The 22,175-nt window shown below is 44.7% G+C and overlaps 1 protein-coding gene across 1 annotated transcript in view; it reads left to right on the top strand.

Annotated features, from left to right (window-relative positions):
* The window catches only part of AK1 (adenylate kinase 1), a 176,109-nt gene that overhangs the window by 36,481 nt on the left and 117,453 nt on the right, over positions 1-22,175 (top strand). The window contains exons 5-8 of the mRNA XM_082263946.1: positions 10,267-10,380; positions 14,865-15,056; positions 17,650-17,740; positions 17,834-17,910. Coding sequence (XP_082120072.1) covers positions 10,267-10,380; positions 14,865-15,056; positions 17,650-17,740; positions 17,834-17,910 — 474 coding nt within the window. The remainder of the gene's footprint in view (positions 1-10,266; positions 10,381-14,864; positions 15,057-17,649; positions 17,741-17,833; positions 17,911-22,175) is intronic.

The raw sequence follows: 22,175 nt of genomic DNA, 5'->3' as shown, positions 1-22,175 counted from the left end.
GTTTCGACTCTTGGCCGGTATGGGCAGGTTGAACGTACCCAGATTGATCAATCAATCGATTAACTTGAATCCAACCAGCCTGCCAGATTTTATATGCGATTATTGCTAGCGGCTGTTATAGCTGCTAGCAATATTCACTGTGTACTCCCTCCTACGGGAGAACACCCACAGTAGGGATTCCCACTGTCCTCTGTCTGTGTTGATGGGGGAATCAAGCACCCCTTTTTTTTCCTGCAACCCCCGGTTGCAGGAAAGGAATTTGCTCTGTCTATGGCTGGCCTTACCTGCTGAGCTCATACTAGCTTCCAGAAAAAAAAAAGCTGAATTGACTTCACTGCTCAGGTATTAGAACGCAGCTGGGAACTAAGAAATGTGGAACTTTCATCAGACTATTCTCATACAGATGTTTCTTTTAGTGGCAGATTCTGCCTAAAGCTGAACTCCGAGCAAATACAGAGTTAAAATATATATACACTTTATTACCAAAAGTATTGGGACACCCGCCTTTACACGCACATGACCGGTCGTGCGACGCTGTACCCAAATAAGAATGGAAGAATGGTCAAACATTCCCATAGACACACTCCTAAACCTTGTGGGCAGCCTTCCCAGAAGAGTTGAAGCTGTTATAGCTGCAAAGGGTGGGCCAACTCAATATTGAACCCTACGACCTAAGACTGGGATGCCATTAACCACTTGTCGACCGCCAGCAGTACATATACTGCGGCAGGTCAGCTCTATTGCGCGAAACGACATACATGCACGTCATAAGGGCCCTATTGCGCGATCAAAATATCGGAAGTAAAATTTAGTCCGACGAACGATCTGCTGATTTTCGGATCGTTATTATGGTGCTTTTGACAGAAGATTACTAATTCTCGTACAACAAAAACTGAATGGGCAGGCTATAAAATTTTTATTATACGTGAACATAACGTCCAAAAACCGTAAAAGAAGACTACGCATGCTCGGAAACGAAAGAATACATACAAAACAAATACATTCATATTTGTCAGCACACCATGGATCTTGCACAGCAGTTTAAAGAAACTTTTTATTGCAAAAGGATCACAACGTTTCAGAGTCACGCAGGACCTCTTCGCCAGGCATGTGATCAGATGAAGTGGTTCTGCGTGACTCCAAAACGTTTCACTTATCCTGATGTGATCCTTTTTGCAATAAAAAGTTTCTTCGGACTGCTGTTCAAGATCCTTGGTGTGCTGGATAATATGTATGTATCTATGACAGATCCAGTGTCCAGCTGGTGATCGCTGCAGCACCCATTACAGATGTGCCTATATCCAGGAAGGTGTGCGATAAGAATATGAACTATACATACAAAACAATTCAACACATGACATCACTTCTGAAGTTGAATTCTGTCGTATGAAAATTTTCTTATGAAAGTAACCTCTTCACTTTCCATATAAGACTAGCATGCAACAAAAAACGCATGAAAAGTTGTCCGATAATCTGATTGTGTGTACGAGGCTTAAGGCAAAGATGCGATTAAAGTTCATGTGCAAGTAAAGACAGGCATTCCAATACTTTTTTGTAATATAGTGTATGTAAGCTTGTCAGCCAATCATATGATCCTGCGAGACAGCAGAGCCAGGTTGGTGACCTCACTTTACTGCAGCTGAAAAATATAGCTTGGTCAACTGACGTTCCCCAACTTGCTGACTGGACAGTGGAGGAGCATCAACACATGAAGAGGTCATCACTCTGCTCTCCCATCCTTTAACCACTTAAGGACCGCCCGCACATTTATATTGTGGCAGGCAGTCCCTGCGTGCTCCCGCCCCCACTCGACAACGGGGATGCCGATGCATGGGTCAGGTGGCTCTAAATGCTGCCAGGCACCCATGATCGCTCCCTGCTGAGAGAAAAGAACGGTCAGCTGTTGTAAACACAGCTGACTGTCCTTCTCCCTGGAATGATCACAGAGCGCCTGTGATCCTTCTATATAGGATCGCAGGTCTCTATGGTTATTTCAAAAGCCCATCCCCCACAGTTAGTAAACACGCCCCTAGGCTTACATTTAACCCCTTGATCACCAACTAGGTAAACCCCTTCCCTGCCAGTGTCAATATTACTGTAACAGTGCATTTTTAGCATTGATTACTGTAGTAATGTCACTGGTCCCCCCAAAAGTGTCAAAAATGTCAGTTAGGGGTCCGATCTGTCCGCCGCAATGTGGTAGTCGCGCTAAAAAACGCAGATCCATGCCATTACTAGTAACAAATAAATAAATAAAAATGACATAAATCTTTCCCCTAGTTTGTAGACGCGATAACTTTTGCGCAAACCAATCAAAATAAGGTTATTGCGATTTTTTTTACCAAAAATATGTAGCAGAATACAAATTGGCCTAAAATGATATAAACGTTTGATTTTTACATTTTTTTTTTTTTTTATTGGGAATGTTATATAGCAGAATGTGACAAATATATATATTTTTTTTTTTTTCAGAATTGTCGCTCTTTTTTTGTTTATAGCGCAAAAAATAAAAAACGCAGAGGTGATCAAATACCATCAAAAGAAATCTTTATTTGTGGGGGAAAAAAAGACATCAAATTTATTTGGGTACATCGTCGCACGGCCATGCAATTGTCCATTAAAGTAACGCAGTGCCGGATCACAAAAATTGGCCTGGTCATTAAGGGGGCAAATCCCCCTGGTCCAGAACTGGTTAAGCAAGCTCCTAGTGATAGACCGACAATGAGTGGTTCTCATTGTTGGCCCTTTCCCTGCCAGCTTTGCTGTGGCTGGTGACTGATTTGGGTATTTATACTGGCTACTTACAGTAAAATATTATTTTTCATGATTAATTATGATAATGATTAATTATTAAATACTCATCTGGGTTCAGGAGGGTAACTTTGAATTTCTCTCTAGAGTTTAGCATTAAATTTGAAAAGCGGTTTCTCCTTGGAAAAAAAAAAAACTTTTATAACCGTAGTCTTCGTTCCATTCACTTAAGGGGCTCCCTCGCACCGCAGAAAGCTTATTTAACACCTGCGCCCTAATACATACTTAATGTCTGTCAGTTAGCCAGTGTAGCAGAAGTAATTTATAACTGGCAGTGCAGGGAAAGAATCAGCACTCCCCCTGCAGGCATATGGGGAATATTACAGCCTATCAGCTCCAGAATGAGCAGAAACTGAAAATCAATACATAGGAAAACCTTGGTGTTGTCCATACAAATCTAATCAAAGGGGATTTAAATATAAATTGTACATAGGTTTGTCATATACTGCTCTTGCATGCATACACCTTTCATCCAATTGGATGCTAAAAATGTTTTTTTTTTCACTATGGAAGCAACAGTAATCTGCATCAGTTCATTGATTTGACCCGTTTCAGTCCCGGTTCACATATGTGTGATGACAGACATCCCATGTGATTCGGAGCGCACTGCTCTGCAAATCACATGTGATGCAAATTCAGCCATACAGGATTGTATGGCTGAATTTGCATCGGATTCAGACACAACTCGCACAGGACCCTTTTTTTGGGTCCGCACCAGAATCGGATCGCAAGGGTGTTCAGACCTATGTGATATGATTCATGTCCAAACTGACAGTTCACACTGATCTGGGGGTGTCATTAACTTTGTATTGACACCCCCAGCGATTCGCATATGGCAGTGTGAACTGCCTAGGAGTTGAATGCAATGCGGGAACCTGCAGTGGATTTGCAGGGTTCCCGCATCGCATATATGTGAAGCAGGACTTAGTGGCAAAAGGCCATTGGAAACAGTCCATTGTCACTGTGAAAAGGAGTTCTCTGAGCCTTAAAGTCCAACTCCAGGCAAAAAAACATGATGCTTTGCAGTGGGGCTGTGCCTGTACTGCAAGGGTTAAATGCTCATTTAGTCTAAGGGAACAGTCAAAAGAGATTAACTTACCTGATCCTCCGCTCCTCCATCCTCATCCCTGCAGCTTCCTTACCCCTGCTCTCTATTGGTCCAGAGCAGTGATGGCGAACCTTGGCACCCCAGATGTTTTGGAACTACATTTCCCATGATGCTCATGCACTCTGCAGTGCAGCAGAGCATTGTGGGAAATGTCGTTTCAAAACATCTGGGGTGCCAAGGTTCACCATCACTGCTCTAGAGTCCTGGCGCCATCAAAACTAAAGCAAAGTCCATAGCTCTGCTCTGGACATGGGGATATCGAGGGACAGTCCAGTGGTGGATTGCAGGAGAGCGCCATCTGCTGTGGAGAGGAGGATCAATTAAAGTGTTACTAAACCCAGGAGCCTGCATTCACTATATCTGGTCTCCCACAGTACACAGAACATGGAAATGCAATTATTTTAGTAAATATAAACTGCTAAATACCTTTTCTCATCAGCAGTATATAGCAGCCTTGTGACTTCGATCAGTGTCCAGCTGAGCATTGGTTAAAGCTTGCAGGACGAGTTTTCATTCTCCTCTGACTGTTCTTTGAGGCTGCATGACCCCCCCTAACCCTCTGTCTGGACAGTGCTGATTGGCCTTGTACTGACCACATGCACCCTCCCAAAAAAAAAAACTCTCTAGCAATACACACCAAACTGAGCATGTGCAGAGTGCCCCCAATCAGTAGATGGATTGAGGATTGTGGAAGGGGAGGATCAGAGAAGACAGGATCAAACAGCCTTTTTACACAATGCAGAGGATTAACCCCTTAGGTTCCACAGTGAATATAACAAGCATGCTTTACTGCATATACAGACTGATTTTATGGCGGTGGGTGTAGTAACACTTTAATTGTGGTTATATGCTGGAGCTGCACGATTGTTAAAAAAATCATGATCGCGATTCAGCCCCCTTCACGATCTTAAAACGGCATGTCCTCAATTTTTACAGAGCTGTTCTCTTCTAAAGCTGGCCATACACTAGCCAAAAATCGTTCAAACTCATTTTCGAAAAACGAAAAATCAGCCGTGAGAGCAGACGATCGTGCCATCATGTTGTGACTGAATTTCGAATGATAAATCGTTCAATGGACATAAATGAATTAGTTTTTCATTCAGTTTGTCACATATGCCTAGTGCAAACAGGTCGGCCGAGAAACACATTAACCTTTCAATTTATCATTCGTTCGGCGGATTTTTCAAAACGGTTCCTTTGATTTTTCGGCACTGAAAAGTTTAAAAACGATTTTCTATTTGTGCCCATTAACTGGACGAAAAACGAACGATTGGACCAAATGACAGATTTTCGAACGATATTTCGGCTAGCTTAGCACTCACAGCTCTCAAAAAAAAAAAAAAAAAAAAGCCTCCAGCAAATGTTTCTCAACATTGTTAAGGCTGCTAGATACATTGTAACACATTTTGTTTATAGTTATTTCATTCTTCTAGATCAAAGGAATAAACTTCTGTCTGTAAATGAGGGCAGTTTAACCTCTTAAAGACTGAGCCTTTTTCTGACACTTGCTACTTACAAGTTAAACTCCATTTTTTTTCGCTAGAAAATTACTTAGAACCCCCAAACTTATATATATATATATATTTTATTATTATACAGGATTTATATAGCACCAACAGCGCTTTACAATATGAGGGAAGACAATACAGTTACAAGACAATTCAATACAGGAGGACTTAGAAGGCTCTGCTTGTTGGAGCTTACAATCTAGAAGGGTATATATATATATATATATATATATATATATATATATATATATATATATATATATTATTATTTTTTTAGCCGAGACCCTAGAGAATAAAATGGCAATCGTTGCAATCTTTTATGTCACACTGTATTCGCGCAGAAGTCTTTTTAAATGCAGTTTTTTGGGGAAAAAATACACTTTAATTTAAAAAAATAAACAAACAGTAAAGTTAGCCCAATGTTTTTGTATAATGTAAAAGATGATGTTACACCAAGAATCATGATCTTTATTCTATGCAAAAAAATCATAATTCTCATTTTATCCAGAATCGTGCAGCTCTACTGTATGCCACAGTTGTTTTTTTTTTTTTTCGATTACAGCCTTTTTTAATTGCTTTTCATCCCCAAAAAATCTGATGATTCTAGGCATTCTACCACCAACGGTATCTATCATTTCAAACTCTTGGCAATAAGTTCAGCCAACGAAGGTGCTTCTAAGATGCAATTGATCAGCAATTGACCTGCATTTGACCTGCTTCAAGTGTTCCTGGAGACTCATAGGGAAATGCAAAATCCATTTGAATAAAAAAAAATAAAAGCCCACTGACCCAGGCCCTTCGGGTAATCCTAGTAAAATATCCCTCATCAGCACAAAGAGGTGAAAGGCTTTGGGGGGCCTGAGCCCTTTAGTAAGCAGGCTGTCACTCCATTCAGGCAGGATATGTGATGATGAGCAGCGTGTTTGTCGCTATGACCCGGTACATCTCAGAACACTCAAGGGACGGGCATGGCTGGGAATAACAGACACCGGATGATTGCTAAGAGCTTAGAACACTGCAGCCTGGCAGGTTGTAAAACAGCAGAGTCAGCCTGTAGACACAAGCACTTTGGCATCCTACCCTTTGCTAACACCCTTTTACTCATTTACATACAGTGCATCCAGAAAGTGTTCACAGCGCTTCACTTTTTCTATAGTTTGGTATCTTACAGCCTTATTCCAAAATGGATTAAACTCATTATTTTATTCAAAATTCTACAAACAACCCATAATGACAATGTGAAAGAAGATTATTGAAATCTTTGCAATAGGCGTGCGCACAGGGTGTGCCAGGTGATCCTGGGCACACCATAATCACCCCTTGTGGTGCAGATTCCCCCTGTTTAGACCCCTGATATTTCACCAAAGCTCCCTAACTGTGCTAACAAAAAAAATAAAATTGTAAAAAAGAATAAAAAATAAAAATAGAACTACAGACACCGATCTCTACCCTACTGACACCATCAGTATATACACATGGATATGTGTTTGGGCTTTTGGGTGCACACCCTAATGCAATAGGCTGCGCACACCTATGATTTTTGCAAATTTATTAAAACTAAAAAATGAAAACAATTTAATATACATAGGTAGTCACAGCCTTTGCTCAATACTTTGTTGAAGCACCTTTGGCACCAATTACAGTCTCAGGTCTTTTTTAGTATAATGCTACAAGCTTGGCACACCTATTTTTGGGCAGTTTCTTCCATTCTTCTTGGCAGGACCTCTCAAGATCCATCAAGTTGGATGGAGAGCGTCGGTGCACAGCCATTTTCAGATCTCTCCAGAGATGTTCAGTCAGGTTCAAGTCTGGGATCTGGCTGGGCTACTCAAGGACATTACCAGTGTAGTCCCATAGCCACTCAAGCTGTGGGGATGTTTTTCAGTGGCAAGAACTGGGAGACTTGTCAGGATTGAGGGAAAGATGAATGCAGCAATGCAGAGAGACATCCTTGATGAAAACCTCCTCCAGAGCACTCTGGACCTCAGACTGGGGTGAGGTTTCATCTTCCAACAGGTCAACAACCCTAAGCACACAGCCAGGATAACAAAGGAGTGGCTACGGGACAACTCTGTGAATATCCTTGAGTGGCCAGGCCAGAGTCCAGACTTGAACATCTCTTGAGAGATATGAAAATGGCTGTGCACCGACGCTCACCATCCAGCCTGATGGAGCTTGAGTGGTCCTGCCAAGCTTGTAGCATCATACTCAAAAAGACTTGAGGCTGTAATTGGTTCCCAAGGTGCTTCAACCAAGTAATGAGCAAAAAGTGAAGCGCTGTAACACTTTTCGGATGCACTGTATATTTATATTATCCATTAATTATCTGCATAGTGGCACTTGTACTTGGGTTTGGGGCAGCGTTCTGAGTCCATCAAGGCTTGATTGCTTTCTACAGCTTTGTACAGTGCTGTCAGTGTGAGTCCCTGACGACGTCAATCTTGTGACGAAACGCGAGAGGGGGGACCAAACGTGACGTCACGACGCTACTCCGCCCGATCCTTTGCTTATGTACGCTGCAGCTTGGTTTTATATCCAGACTCTGACATATGATACACGCTTTTTATCTACAATGTTTGTAAGTGTAATCTGTTTATAACAAATTCATTGTTCTATACTGTATTACGCTATGACTCTTCTCTATCCACGTCTATCGGAATCCTCATACCCTTTGGAGATTTGGTCGATTGAATAGTGCTGATGTTTCTACATGCCTGGGGTATCTATCTAGCGCTTTTGGCTTTTCAATTAAGTTGGGGGCAATTTGATTCGGGTAAGCTGCCATCCCCTTCTGTGTTTGGTGTGGTGTTTTGCACATATTGGGGTTGCCTCTGGAGATTATCCTTCACGCATGCTGGGACTGGTGGTGCTTCCTACACGTTTTTTTTTTTTTTTTAAACTTTTCAATATTGAACATTTTTGGAAATCTTTTTTTATCACATGTCTATATGGACTCTTCATTATTTAATTTATTATTGACATTTTTTGTATTTTTATGGGATTGATTTGATCACTCTGCACAATTTTTTCATATATGATTCATTTTATATTTATAATTATAATTTTTCTGTTAGCGCTGCAATTTTCTTTTGTTGATATGAGTATATTATAATATTGGCAATGAAGAAGAATTTTACTCATCTATACGCTCACGCACCTTTACACGCCTATACCCAAACATTGTGAGAAAGGTGATAAATCAGCGCAAACTATAAATAAATATAAAGTGCGATACAGCAGCTATACCGACCGTGCTTACCACTGCAAAGTAAAAAATATATTGATAAATAATAAGGTACAGCCTTAATTAAATGATATATCATCAAATGCCAGTGTATACTCACTGGGTACAGTGCAAAAAATATAAAGTGACTCAGTGTGCAAAAGTGCAAATACTGGTGCAAATGAACGACAAAGTGCTTAATAGCAATAATAAAGTGACGATGGGCTATAATCGATCACATAAACCATTAACATAAAAGATGTGTATCGAAAATGAAGTGATTATCTAAAGTCCATAAAGCTTCTTCTCCTTAGTGCATGAACACAGTAGAAAGGTGCTTATCCAGTGCTTCAAAAAGTGCCAGTGCTTCCTCCACCACCACCCAGAGGTTAGCCTCTCACCTGTGTATTACCACTAGGTCAAAAAAGGCTGTTCCTCTCAAGGGTTAAAGATATTCCTCCTTACACCCTTGTTACCAGGGATCAATCCAATGGCTTAGATGTAATAATGGCTCAGGCAATGACCAGCATCACTTTCAGTATACAATCCGTTTGGCATGAACGGAAGAGAGAGGCACAAACATCTAATACTCTCCGTTTTTAAAAGATTTAATGGGAATTAACATAAAACTTACATAATGCAGCACTACAAGCTGTTCGGGCTATGGGCGCATATCTCCTCACACTCAGAGCAGGCTTGCCGGCTTACTGGTTGCTGTGGAAGTCTCCGCCCCATATACGCGTTGCGTCACCGGTCAGGGCCGCTCGACTTCTTCAGTAGAAAGCTGTACCTTATTATCTATCAATATACCCAAACATTACTCAGGTCTTTACACACAATTTTGGCCCCTTACACACAGGCATCACAAGTTCCTGTGTACATATCAGTAAATCATGACACCCGTGTGCAAGGGGCCTAACAAGAAGAGACCAAGCTGTATTGCAGTAGAGGAGAGTGAGGACACCAAGCTGACTTTGCTGTTTGGAACAGGCATCTGGACAATATCTCCTCACACTCGGAGCAGGCTGCCAGCTTCCTGGTTGCTGTGGAAGTCTCCGCCCCCTATACGCGTTGCGTCACCAGTCAGGGCCGCTTGACTTCTTCAGTAGAAAGCTGTACCTTATTATTTATCAATATACCAAAACATTACTCAGGTCTTTACACACAATTTTGGCCCCTTACACACAGGCATCACAAGTTCCTGTGTACATATCAGTAAATCATGACACCCGTGTGCAAGGGGCCTAACAAGAAGAGACCAAGCTGTATTGCAGTAGAGGAGAATGAGGACACCAAGCTGGCTTTGCTGTTTGGCACAGGCATCTGGACCACAAGGCTAGAACAGAATTACTATTTATTTGCCACAATGAGCAATCAACAGATATGAATGTAAATTAGACTTTTTTTTGCTGAGATTCAACTTGATTCACAATAGTCTAACATGGTGAAACATCTGTCCATTTGGGGGTACATCCTTGACAGACATAGATAGAGAAGAGTGGATCTGATCCAACCCAGATCCATGAATGATCAATTCAGGATGACCATCTCGCAAGTTGCAGGTATTCTCATTACCTCCTAACACAACTGTTTGTCTTTTGTCTTATTTTATACAGGAAACAACAATTGAGGAGCTGAAACAGCAATTTATCAATCAGCAGGATGCCTGTGGATTTGTAGTTGATGGGTTTCCCAGGGACATTGGGCAGGCCTTCACATTTGAGGAACAGGTACTCTTAACACACCTTGGCCTTTGTCAGTTGAAATAAGTCTAGCCGTCATGAGTTGTTTCTGGTCATGTGATCTCTTGGTTGTGGTGATCACTGGCAGTCAGAATGGTTCCCGGACATGTGATCACTGTGATTCTCTGGTTGTGGTGATGTCAAGCAGAGTCCTTTTGGCATACAAATGTTCACAATGTGTTTAAGGTCTTTCCATTTCTAGTATAATCAGGTACAAAGGTAAAAAAAATTTTTTCCTGCTCCTAGAGGAAAATAGCGTTATTCTATGAGTCCATGCACACTATTGTAGACTAGAAGCTTCTAGCTTCAGCTTCTAGGTGCAGGGAGGGATTTGCTAACTGAACTGCCAACTGCTTAGAACAAGGGCTTTTTTTTTTCAAGCCAGCAGCCTTCCCGCGTCCTTAACAACCAGCTGGTTGTTAAGGAGCGGGCCGGAAAGCCAGGTGCCACGCCCTTAACTACGAATGATTAATCAGCTTGACAGCTGAATCTACACACAATTGCCAGCAGTAAAAATTGAGAAAAAAACCATTGTGGCCAGTGGCCCTTAACATGGGGGAATGCTTTGCCCATGTTGATGAGGACAAGGACCTCTTCCCCACAACTGTGGTTTGGTGATTGTGGGATTGTGGGGGGGGGGGGGGCTTATCGGAATCTGAATCCCCCAGATCCTGCCCCCCGGTGACATTATTATAGCGATCAGTGCTAAAACAAAACGCGTTGTCACTGTTCTAATGACACTGGCAGGGAAGGGGGCTAACATCAGGGGCGATCAAAGGGTTAAGTATGTCCCCAGGACAGTGATGGCGAGCCTTGGCACCCCAGATGTTCTGGAACTACAATTCCCATGATGCTCAACTACACTGCAGAGTGCATGAGCATCATGGGAGATGTAGTTTCAAAACATCTGGGGTGCCAAGGTTCGCCATTACTGTCCTCAGAGGTGCTTGCTAACTGTGTGGGAGATGGTCTGACAGGAGGAAGACAGATATCCATGTCCCTGCTTAGCAGGAACACAAGATCTCCGTCTTCCTCCCTGTCAGAGCAGTGATCTGCCTTGTTTACATAGGCAGATCCCTGTTCTGCCTCTCTCGGGAATGATCGCGGGTGGCCACCGGAAATCGGGTCCGCCAGGCCTGTTGATTGACATCCCTGCTAGCCAATCAGGGTGTGATTGTGCCTCCGGTGGCACAATCGCTCCATCTAGTGGCTATTGAACGAAGCAGCGTACATGTATGTCGTTTCGCGCAGTAGATACACGATGGGCGGTCAGCGTGTAGTTAACAAAAAAAACGCTACCACTCCTAAACACTTTTGAAATCGCTCCTAAACACTGCAAAAACACTGGCAAAAAACGCTAAATATCATCTGGTGTTTTTTCAGTGGTATTTTGAGCCTCTACTGTGCACGGAGCCTAAAAGGGACCTGTACTGAGCATATACGGGCTACCATTGCTGTCCTGAGAATGTCGTCATCTGGCAGTCATACCATTGTGAAGATTTCAGAACCAGATTCCATAAAGAGAGTATGGAGCCGGCCATTGCTGATCTCTGCTTCAGGAAATACCAATTCCCAGGCTGTTATGTTATTCCAGTGGCTTCAGAATTTCTAAGTCCCTGATTCACAGCAAGTGTGCAGTTCAGGATTTCAGAGACTTCTGGGGTCAGGGACTCATCTGAATACTAAAGCTAGAGCCAGCCAGACAACCATTTGTTTCACGCTCGCGGCACGGGCTCATTGACTTGAATGGGCAAGTTCGACAGGCGGTAAAGCGTTATATTTGCTACAGATGCTGATCAAGATCAAGCATCCTTGCCACCATGACCTGTGCCGGCAGGTACGGGTACTGAGCACTGGCATGTTCAGGCTGAAAAAAGCCCAGAATTCATGAAATTTAAAGTGGTTGTAAACCCTTGCATATACCCAGTGAAGAGACTCTCCTCAGGTGATGCACAAGATGAACATAAGTTGTACCTATTTATCTGCCACCCTCCCTTCACTACATCCGTTTAAAGCAGGGGTCATTAAACTATGGCCCTCCAGTTGTTCAGGAACTACCATTCCCATCATGCCTAGTCATGGCTGTGCATATCAGCTTCACAATGCCTCATGGGATGTGTAGTTCCACAACAGCTGGAGGGCCATAGTTTGAGAAACCCTGGTTTAAAGTCTACAGTTTACACGTCAGAAGGCAGGCGGTGGGGATCTGATCACACACTGCACAGCATAGAGCAAGGAGTTGAGTGTAGTCTGAGATCTGAGAGGAGGGAATGGACACACCCCTTTCTACAAAGTCACATAGGGAAACATACACAACTGAGACTGTCAATCACAGGCTGTGTGCTGGAGCTCCCCTGCCCATCCGCCTGGATATTTGGAGTCAGCATAACTTGTCAAAAGTGACTCAGATAGCAGAGGAAGGAGGCAGCAGACAGAAATCACACTAGTCGCTTTGGATAGAGGTAAGTAAATACTATAGAACATGGGTGTCCAACCTTTTGGCTTCTCTGGGCCACATTGAGTGTGGAGAAATTTTCTCGGGCCACATATAAAATATATACTATAGTTAAGGTATATAAGTAATAAAACGCTGCTGCGACCATCCCATGCCACCCCCCCTCCCCACACTAATTTAACACAACTAGAGGATGATGAAATGAAATGGAATCAGTATACAGAGGTTTACTTCTGAGAGATAATAAAGGAACACTCTAACCACCATGACCACTTCAGTGATTTGAAGTGGTGATGGTGGGAGGAGTCAGAAATACTGCACATGATGGGAAATTTACAGTTATGTGCTGGGGGCTAGCTGCACCCCTAGAACACATGACTTAGGCAGACAGAAAATGTCATGTCCTTCATACATATATGAACAAGGACATAACATATTATGACAAAACACAACTAGTTATTAAAAAATATATTGCAACACTAATGCACCTACCTTTTGTACTCATTTTGCAGACTGCTGGCGGGTACTGCTGGTGTGGTTACTGCTGGCGGTTACTGCTGGTCGTGCGGGTACTGCTGGTCATGACGTTGGATAATGCTGGAGGAAGCAGCGGCTGCAGTAGAGAGCAGAGCCGCTGCTTCCTGTATGGCTCCTGTCACAGGTGGGGGAGGGGTGCATTTCATATCACTCCGCCTGTGACAGAGCTGGAACTATACAGGAAGCAGTGGCTCGGTCACTGACTGCCGACATCCTAAGTCTCCCGTGGCAGACGGGAGATCGCACAGCACTTGCAGCCTAGTGCATGCCCATCCAATGCAGCCTACACAGTGCCCATCCAATGCAGCTTCACCAGTGCATGCCCATCCAATGCAGCCTCACCAGTGCGTGCCTATCCAATGCAGCCTGATCAGTGCCCATCCAATGCAGCCTTACCAGTGCATGCCCATCCAATGCAGCCTGATCAGTACCCATCCAATGCAGCCCCACCAGTGCATGCCTATCCAATGCAGCCTGATCAGTGCCCATCCAATGCAGCCCCACCAGTGCATGCCCATCCAATGCAGCCTGATCAGTGCCCATCCAATGCAGCCTCACCAGTGCACATCTAATGCAGCCTGATCAGTGCCCATCCAATGCAGCCTCACCAGTGCCCATCTAATGCAGCCTGATCAATGCCCATCCAATGCAGCCTCACCAGTGCCCATCTAATGCAGCCTGATCAGTGCCCATCCAGTTCAGCCTCACAAGTGCATGCCCATCCAATGCAGCCTGATCAGTGCCCATCCAATGCAGCCTCACCAGTGCATGCCTATCCAATGCAGCCTGATCAGTGCCCATCCAATGCAGCCTCACTAATGCGTGCCCATCCTATGCAGTCTGCAATGAAGTGAGATGAGAGCCGCTGGATTACACAGAGCAGGGATCTCCCGCTTACCCGGCGACCGCTGCCATACGAAGTCCTGCCTCTTGGACCAGCTCCTATGATATATATCACCAATGTGCTGTCTATCAATGACAGAGGCTCAGAGGCAGCCTCTGCCTACAGTTAGTTGGAAGCCGCTGTGGCCGTGCCCCCGACTCGACTTACTTCCTCCCCAGCAAAAAATAAATAAATGTCAGGGGGCAGTGGGCCGCATTGCCTGCGGTTCTGGGCCGCATGCGGCCCTCGGGCCACAGGTTGGACATGCCTGCTATAGAAGGACATACTTTGTTCACTTTTCATTTTAGAGGCTTACAACCACTTTAAAGGTGAAAATTTACGGCTCTTTTTGTTGATTTTATACCATTATCATTTATACTGAACCACAGATTTAAGGTCACTGTGATCAGGAACAGCCTACCAGGGATCCTCAAACTACGGCCCTCCAGCTGTAGTGGAACTACACATCCCATGAGGCATTGTAAAACTCTGACATTCACAGACATGACTAGACATGTTGGGAATTGTAGTTCCTGAAAAACTGGAGGGCCACAGTTTGAAGACCCCTAGCCTAAGCAAACGTTTCTCTCCCTGCAGATTGGGACTCCAGACCTGGTGATCTTCTTGGCATGTTCCAGCCAGCAACTACGACAGCGTTTAGAGAAGCGTTCTGCACAGCAGGGACGTCCGGATGATAATGCTCACGCCATAGACAGACGATTGGAGAATTTTAAGCAGAATCTCCCACTGATTGTCAAATATTACCAGGATAAAGGGCTGATTGCCAGGGTGAGTGAAATCAGTTCCTGCAGATATTATGTGTATGTTCAAAGGTGCCCCAGGTGCCACCAGCCAACAGGATCCATATAAAGCTGGTCCTACATTTTACAATATGATTGTACAACATTGGATTAGTCTTCTGTAGATTTATCAACCAATAATGCAAGGACCTACCAGAACAATGTTTTTAAACCTATGTCCAATCAAGTGGGCCTCTTGTACTATGTAAGAGTAAGTAAAGTCAAAGTAGATTGTGCAATCTAATTGCACATGTTGGACTATCTTAAACAGGGGAGGACTGGGCCAGGGGGCAGGGGGGCAATTGCCCCCTGGGCCACTCTGATGCTCCCTAAAAAGGCTGCACCACTTCTGCCACAGACTTCCCTAAAGGATTCCTGTTGAAGAGAAGTAAAATGTCCCCACCACTGACCTACTGAGTGCGGGATTAAGACAAGGACACAGCGCAGGCCTCCCCCCAGCATGGATGGTGTAAACTTTGTCTGAGCAGAGGACGGTACCATGCCCCACTGGAGACTCTCCTCCCCCAGGCAGCCCCAATTGAGCTGTCCTAGCTCCCCCCAACTGCCCCCTGCTGAACCCAGTTTCAGCCGGAGTGTACCTGGAGCTAAGCTTTAGCCTGGAATGGGGGTCAGGAAGAGGCCGGGAAGAGATAGAGTGGGAGGGGGGCCAAGTCGCTGCACCATGGGCCTCTGGTTTGTACTTGCCCCCTGGGCCGAAAGTTGCCAGTCAGCCCCTGATCTTAAAGCATATCTAAGCCCAAGAACACAAATGTAATGTATTGCAGCTTTCCATTTCTTAGAGCAACTGAGGCTGCATTCATTTTCTTCTACTTTTCATCTACTTTTTTCACCTGGTGATCTTACCAGTAACACACTTCCTGTCCTAGGGTGACAACGCTCACTCACTGCACTGTATCTATGGAGGAGCAGCATGGTCACCCAAGAATAAAGAGTGTGTTAGCTCTGCACAATATCTCCTTCTCCCCTTATCTCCATAGCATAGCATGGAGGTGTTCTGTAGTTCACGAGGTAACATTACTGATAAAATTGCTTGAGATAACTCTGCAGAGTAGTCAGGTTATTAGTACTGGACTTCTGTCAGAATCAACAGAAAGTTTTTGCTCTTATCAAAAATACGTAACAAAACTCTTGGAGTCTGCTGAGTCGAGTCATCTGATGGTTTCCCTTTGCTGGCCAAAGAAACAGCATCATTGCTTTTCATTTTTGAATTGATTAAAATGTTTTATAGTACTTGGGAGTACTTTCTTTTAGACCCCTTTCACACTTGTGCGACCTGAAAGTCACGTGACTTTGACGCAACTTGAAGCAATGCCTGTGTAATCTTGAGGTCTATGGACCTCAAGTCGCATCAACGTCGGACCAAAGTAGTGCAGGAACTAGGGTGACCACATGTCCCGGATTGCCCGGGACAGTCCCGCAATTGGCAGGTCTGTCCTGGGTCCCGGGCTACTTCATTCCAGGACAATACCGTGTCCCGGAATTGCCCCCTGGCCCTGGGCTGATCTGATGCCCCTTAAATAGTCCTCGCATTGTTGCTGTCACTCACTGTCAGCCTGTGGTGGACTGCTGACCAGCGCAGACCCCTTTTACATTGTTCACCACTGGCCGCTGGCTCACTGCCCAAACTGGTTGCTAGCCATAGCCCGCCTGGCGTCTAGCAACCAGTGACGTCACGAGGAGGAGAGGGAGGCCTGAGGTCCCAGCATTCAGAGCGAAGGAGGATTTAACTTCCTCCTCCTCCTTTGTGCCTACTGCTTAGCTCCACCCACCTCCTCCCTGTATCTTCTCCAGCTGCATGCAGAGGAAATATCATTAGGCACTGAGGGGAGAGATGAAAAAGGTTAGGGAACCCCGCTGATGAAGTCCCGCTCACGCGGGATGTAACACGTACGGGGGAAACCACGTGACCCGCGGCCATCTTGGTACACCAGCGACATGCCCCGCCCCCCTCATCCCCCTTACATTGGTGATCAGTAGGAAGACTGCTCCCCTTACATTGGTGATCAAAAGAAAAAAAAAATGGGAAAATCAGTGAGCCAACCAATCACACAAGCAGAAAATGACATATCTGGGTGGTATTCTGTATACCATCTGTATACAGAACACCTCCAGGTAGCCATATTGCATTGCATGTTATGAAAAAATTATAACACTGCAGACTGAATAGGAAAGGTAATTTTTAAATACATTCAATTACAATATGACTTGTGTCGCAATTATATATGCTATAATTTTTACTTGCTATTGTTTTTCCCACGGAAGTGGAGGTACCCTTTAAAGTAAACCTCTGACTTCTGCTTCTGAAAGTGCTAGTTGCCTGGCTGTCATGCTGATCCCCTGGCTTCATTAGTCCGAGTCAGTAACCCAAAACCAGTACACAGATAAAGGCTGCTGACTTTTCTGTGACTTTCTTAATCTGCATACTGTGTCAGTGGTAATGTGGGATCAGTGGGTCATCATAACAAACAGGCAAATAGCATTTTCATAAGGAGATCAGCAATGGTAATTCTCTCAGGTCTGGTTAGTAAGTAGTTCTGTGTTTTTTTGTTTCCTACTTCCAGTTTGATGCAGACAGAGAGGAGGATTGTATCTTTGAGGACATTTGTTGTGCTGTACAAGGACTTCTTTTCCCCGATGGTCTTGGAGTAGAAGGTGAGTACCCTGCTCATGTATTCAGATTGGCCTCACTACAATGGGATTGCCCTACCTTCAATGCTATTACCCTTTTTCTCCTCTTTGCTCTAGAATTCTGCCCCCAGAATTTCCGGGCTTCTTTTTCAGATGAGCCCATAACTCCAAAGGAGCTGGAACCTAAGGAACAGGTAATTGTCATTCCAACTTTTCTTAGCCAATTAAAGCTGAATTCCAGGAAGATATACATGGTTATATATCTATATTATTATCTATATCTGTACAACAGAGCTAAAAGTATAAGAGGGAAAAGCAGCACAAGGAGCCAATCAGTTGTGCCACAGTGAAAGAATCATGCTTATAGGCAGAGAGTAGACAGACAGAGAGAAGAGCTGATCAATCTGCTACTTCTCCTTTCACTGTCCAATCACAGGCTGGGTGAGAGACAAGAGCTGTAAATATAACTGAACTACAACAAAATTAGGTCTCCTCCCCTGCCAGACAGGGCTGTGCTGTGTGTTAGAATGGTATACACAGGGCTTTTTTTCAGCTGGAACTTGGTGGAATTCAGTTCCACCACCTTTGGCTCAGGCCCTCTGCTCACCACTATCACTTGTAAACACAGGGGTCTGGCTTCTGTGTTTACAAGTGACAGCTTGTCTTCCAATGGCTTCCACAGATCTAATATCCTGAGTGGCTCCCACTAAGTGCTGGATGGGGACAAGGGAGCCCAGGGTGTAGCGGGAATGCTGACGGTCCTACTGGATGATCTCCCTGCAAGTGCGGAAAAGTACTAGAGAAGAAGAGGGGTGAAAGTGAGATGTGGATGGGGGATGCAGAGGTAAGAAGCTGTGGAAGAAGGCTGAGCTCTGCACTCTATGTGGAGCGCACCCCTGAACTCTGCGCTCTGTGTGAAGCGCACCCCTGAACTCTGCGCTCTGTGTGGAGCGCACCCCTGAACTCTGCGCTCTGTGTGGAGCGCACCCCTGAACTCTGCGCTCTGTGTGAAGCGCACCCCTGAACTCTGCGCTCTGTGTGAAGCGCACCCCTGAACTCTGCGCTCTGTGTGAAGCGCACCCCTGAACTCTGCGCTCTGTGTGAAGCGCACCCCTGAACTCTGCGCTCTGTGTGGAGCGCACCCCTGAATTCTGCACCCTGTGTAACCCCACCAAACTCTGCACTCTGTGTAACCCCACCAAACTCTGCACTCTGTACATAATGCACTCCTGGTATTTATTACCCCTTTAAGACCCTCCCACTGTTATTGAAATTTGACCATACCCACTATTTGAGGTCGTTTCAAGGGTGTATGTGTCGGGGGGGAGGGGGTTGTGGTTTAGTTCCTGCACCTATTTTCTGAAAAAAAAAAAGCCCTGGGTGTACATATGAAGGCTGGATCATAGCCAGATCTAGGTGGGTGCCCCCCCCCCCCCCCCAGGCCCTCCCATGAACAATGTGCCTGGCCACTGAGCTCCTTCTTTCCATCCCTGCACTCAGGGCAGGGAGAAGGGGAAGGCAGCCTAGAGCAGTGAAGTCTGGAAAGTGACAAAGAGGAGAGAGTCGGGAGGAGGTGCGATGTGCTCCCCCCCCCCCCCCCCCCGACATCCCCAGCACTTCTCCATGCAGCAGATAACAAAGGATCACTGTACACAGTTCCATCAGCTGCCCTCTACCCATAATTCTTGTTTTCGGGAGATGAGCAGTCCTTGGAGGAGATTGGGGAGGATAATTAAACTGTGTACAGTCTGATGTAGGATTGATCCTGTGTAATCTGCTCTATCGAGAAGCACAGATCTGACAAGAGAGGGGAGAGCATAGCACAGCCTGCACCTCCTCCTGGCTCTGTAATGGTGTGGTTTCCTGACTGGAAGTTGGGGGGGGGGGTGTGGGCAGCTTACAAGCAAATTATTTATAATGAAGGCCCCCTAGGCAAAGTAGTACACTGGGCCCCTACTAGGGAGATGTTGACCTGTGGGACACACATAGTGCACTGCAGCAAACAGTGGCTCACAAACAGTGGCTCACAGCAAACCCTGGCTCACAGGAACTTGACTGAGTCCTGACCTCAACCCGATAAAACACCTTCGAGATAAATTAGAGTGGAGACTGCAAAAGCAGGCCTTCTCATCCAACATCAGTGCCTGACCTCACAAATGGACTTCTGGAAGTATGGTCAAATATTCCCACAGACACTCCAAAACCTTGTGGACAGCCTTCCCAGAAGAGTTGAAGCTGTTATAGCTTCAAAGGTTGGGTCAACTCAATATTGAACCCTACGGATTAGGACTGGGATGCCATTAAAGTTCATGTATGCATGTAAAGGGAGGCGTCCCAATACTTTTGACAATATAGTGTGTGTACAGTGTATATATATTATATATATACATACACTGTATACTGTATATAGAGTTTACTATTCGGTATTGGGGAATAATAACGTAAGTCAGACCTGAGAAGAACTGAGAAACTGATACTTTTAAATAAATAAATAAATAATGCTGCGCAATTAAGGCTCCGTTCACATGTGAGCGTATGGATCGCGGGCAGAACCGCCGCGGTTCCGCCCGCGATCCGGAGATTTATTGCAAATCGCGGGACGCCTGGCGTTGCCCGTTGATTTGCAATAGCCCCCCAAACGCCGAGCGATGTTGCCGCGATTTCCGCCTGCCGAATCGCGGCAACATCGCGCAAACAAAATCGCGGGACGCAATACACTCCAAAGAAGTACAAGAGCTTCTTTGGATCGTATTGCGTCCCGCGATTTTGTTTGCGCGATGTTGCCGCGATTCGGCAGGCGGAAATCGGGGCAACATCGCTCGGCGTTTGAGGGGGCTATTGCAAATCAACGGGCAACGCACAGGCGTCCCGCGATTTGCAATAATCTCCGGATCGCGGGCGGAACCGCGGCGGTTCTGCCCGCGATCCAAACGCTGACATGTGAATGCAGCCTGCTTCCAGTGTACATGTAGATAATTAAATAAATAAATATCAAGTGCTAATCATGTTATATATACATAAATAAATAAGGTGCTAAAAAACATGCAAGCCCGTGACCATAAATACAATGTGAATCATAAATGCATAAAGTGCCACAATTCATATAAGTCCAAATAATTTGTGGGATCGATTAACCACTGATGAATAGCCCACTTCAAAGTGACAAAAGGTGTATCAAAGCAAATCTTCCGTAGTGAGCGACACCATCAACCTTAAACCCCCATGGATAGACCCTCACCTTCATTCCAGTGACCACGCAATTAAGCTTGGTCTAATGCGCGGTGTACCCCTCTCGGGTCAGAGATGATCAATCGATCGATGTGACATATAAAAAAAGAAGGATCTCCAATAGTGCTTAAATCCTTTAAAACTCCAATTTAGTAACATCCCCCTGAGGAAGACACGTGGTCCCTGTGTCGTCACGCGTAGGGGAGGGGCTGGGACGGCAGCTGCAAACACTCAATGGAGAGGTTGCGAGCAGAGAGGCTGACCATTTTATATCCCGCTGTCATCACAGATTACTTGTCTCGGAATGCTTTTAAAGTTTGGTGCACTGTAGCACCTTGAACATGTGAGTAAATCTCTTGATGTTAAAAAATTGGAGTTTTAAAGGATTTAACAACTATTGGAGATGTTTCTTCTTTATATGTCACATCGATTGATTGTTATAAGGAGAATCTATCCAGGTTAGGATCCCCACCTGGGGGGGATCGATTGATCATCTCTGTGCATTAGACCAAGCTTAATTGCGTGGTCACTGGAATGAAGGTGAGGGTCTATCCACGGGGGATTTAAGGTTGATGGTGTCACTCACTACAGAAGCTTTGCTTTGGTACACCTTTTGTCACTTTGAAGTGGACTATTCATCAGATCACTGGGTTGATCGATCACAGCACTATTGAACACTTTTTTTAAGAGTATATTGTTTACCAATTTCCACAAATTATTTGGACTTGTATGAATTGTGGCACTTTATGCATTTATGATTCACATTGTATTTATGGTCACGGCTTGCATGTTTTTTTAGCACCTTATTTATGTGTGCTTGATATTTATTTATTTACTTATTTATGTACATGTACACTGGAAGCACTTTAATTGTGCGCCATTATTTATTTAATCCCCACACTTATGAGAAAGTGAAGCGCTCGCTGCAGTATTTAGTGTTTACCTCGTTTGCTCTCAGGAATATTTTAATTTCGTTTTTGATACTTTTAACCACGTCCCCTTAGGTGGACGTCATATGACGTCCTTGGCTTTAAAGCGGAGTTTCGGGCACAAAAACTATATTTTTTTTTTGTGCCCCTCCGCTAGGTACACCTCACCTGCAAAGGAATTGGATAGTTATTTTTTTTTTTTTTTGTTTACTTACCTTGTAATTGAAGATCGAAGATACTCACCTCAGAGTACTTCCTCCCTCGGAGCCGCGGCTCCGCCGTCACTTCCTGTCTCGCTATGA

Source organism: Pelophylax lessonae (assembly GCF_965119305.1).
Source record: "Pelophylax lessonae genome assembly, chromosome: 7".
NCBI classification, from domain to species: Eukaryota; Metazoa; Chordata; class Amphibia; order Anura; family Ranidae; genus Pelophylax; species Pelophylax lessonae.
The sequence above is the reverse complement of the archived record's forward strand: the minus strand, read 5'-3'. Positions and strand labels throughout refer to the sequence as shown.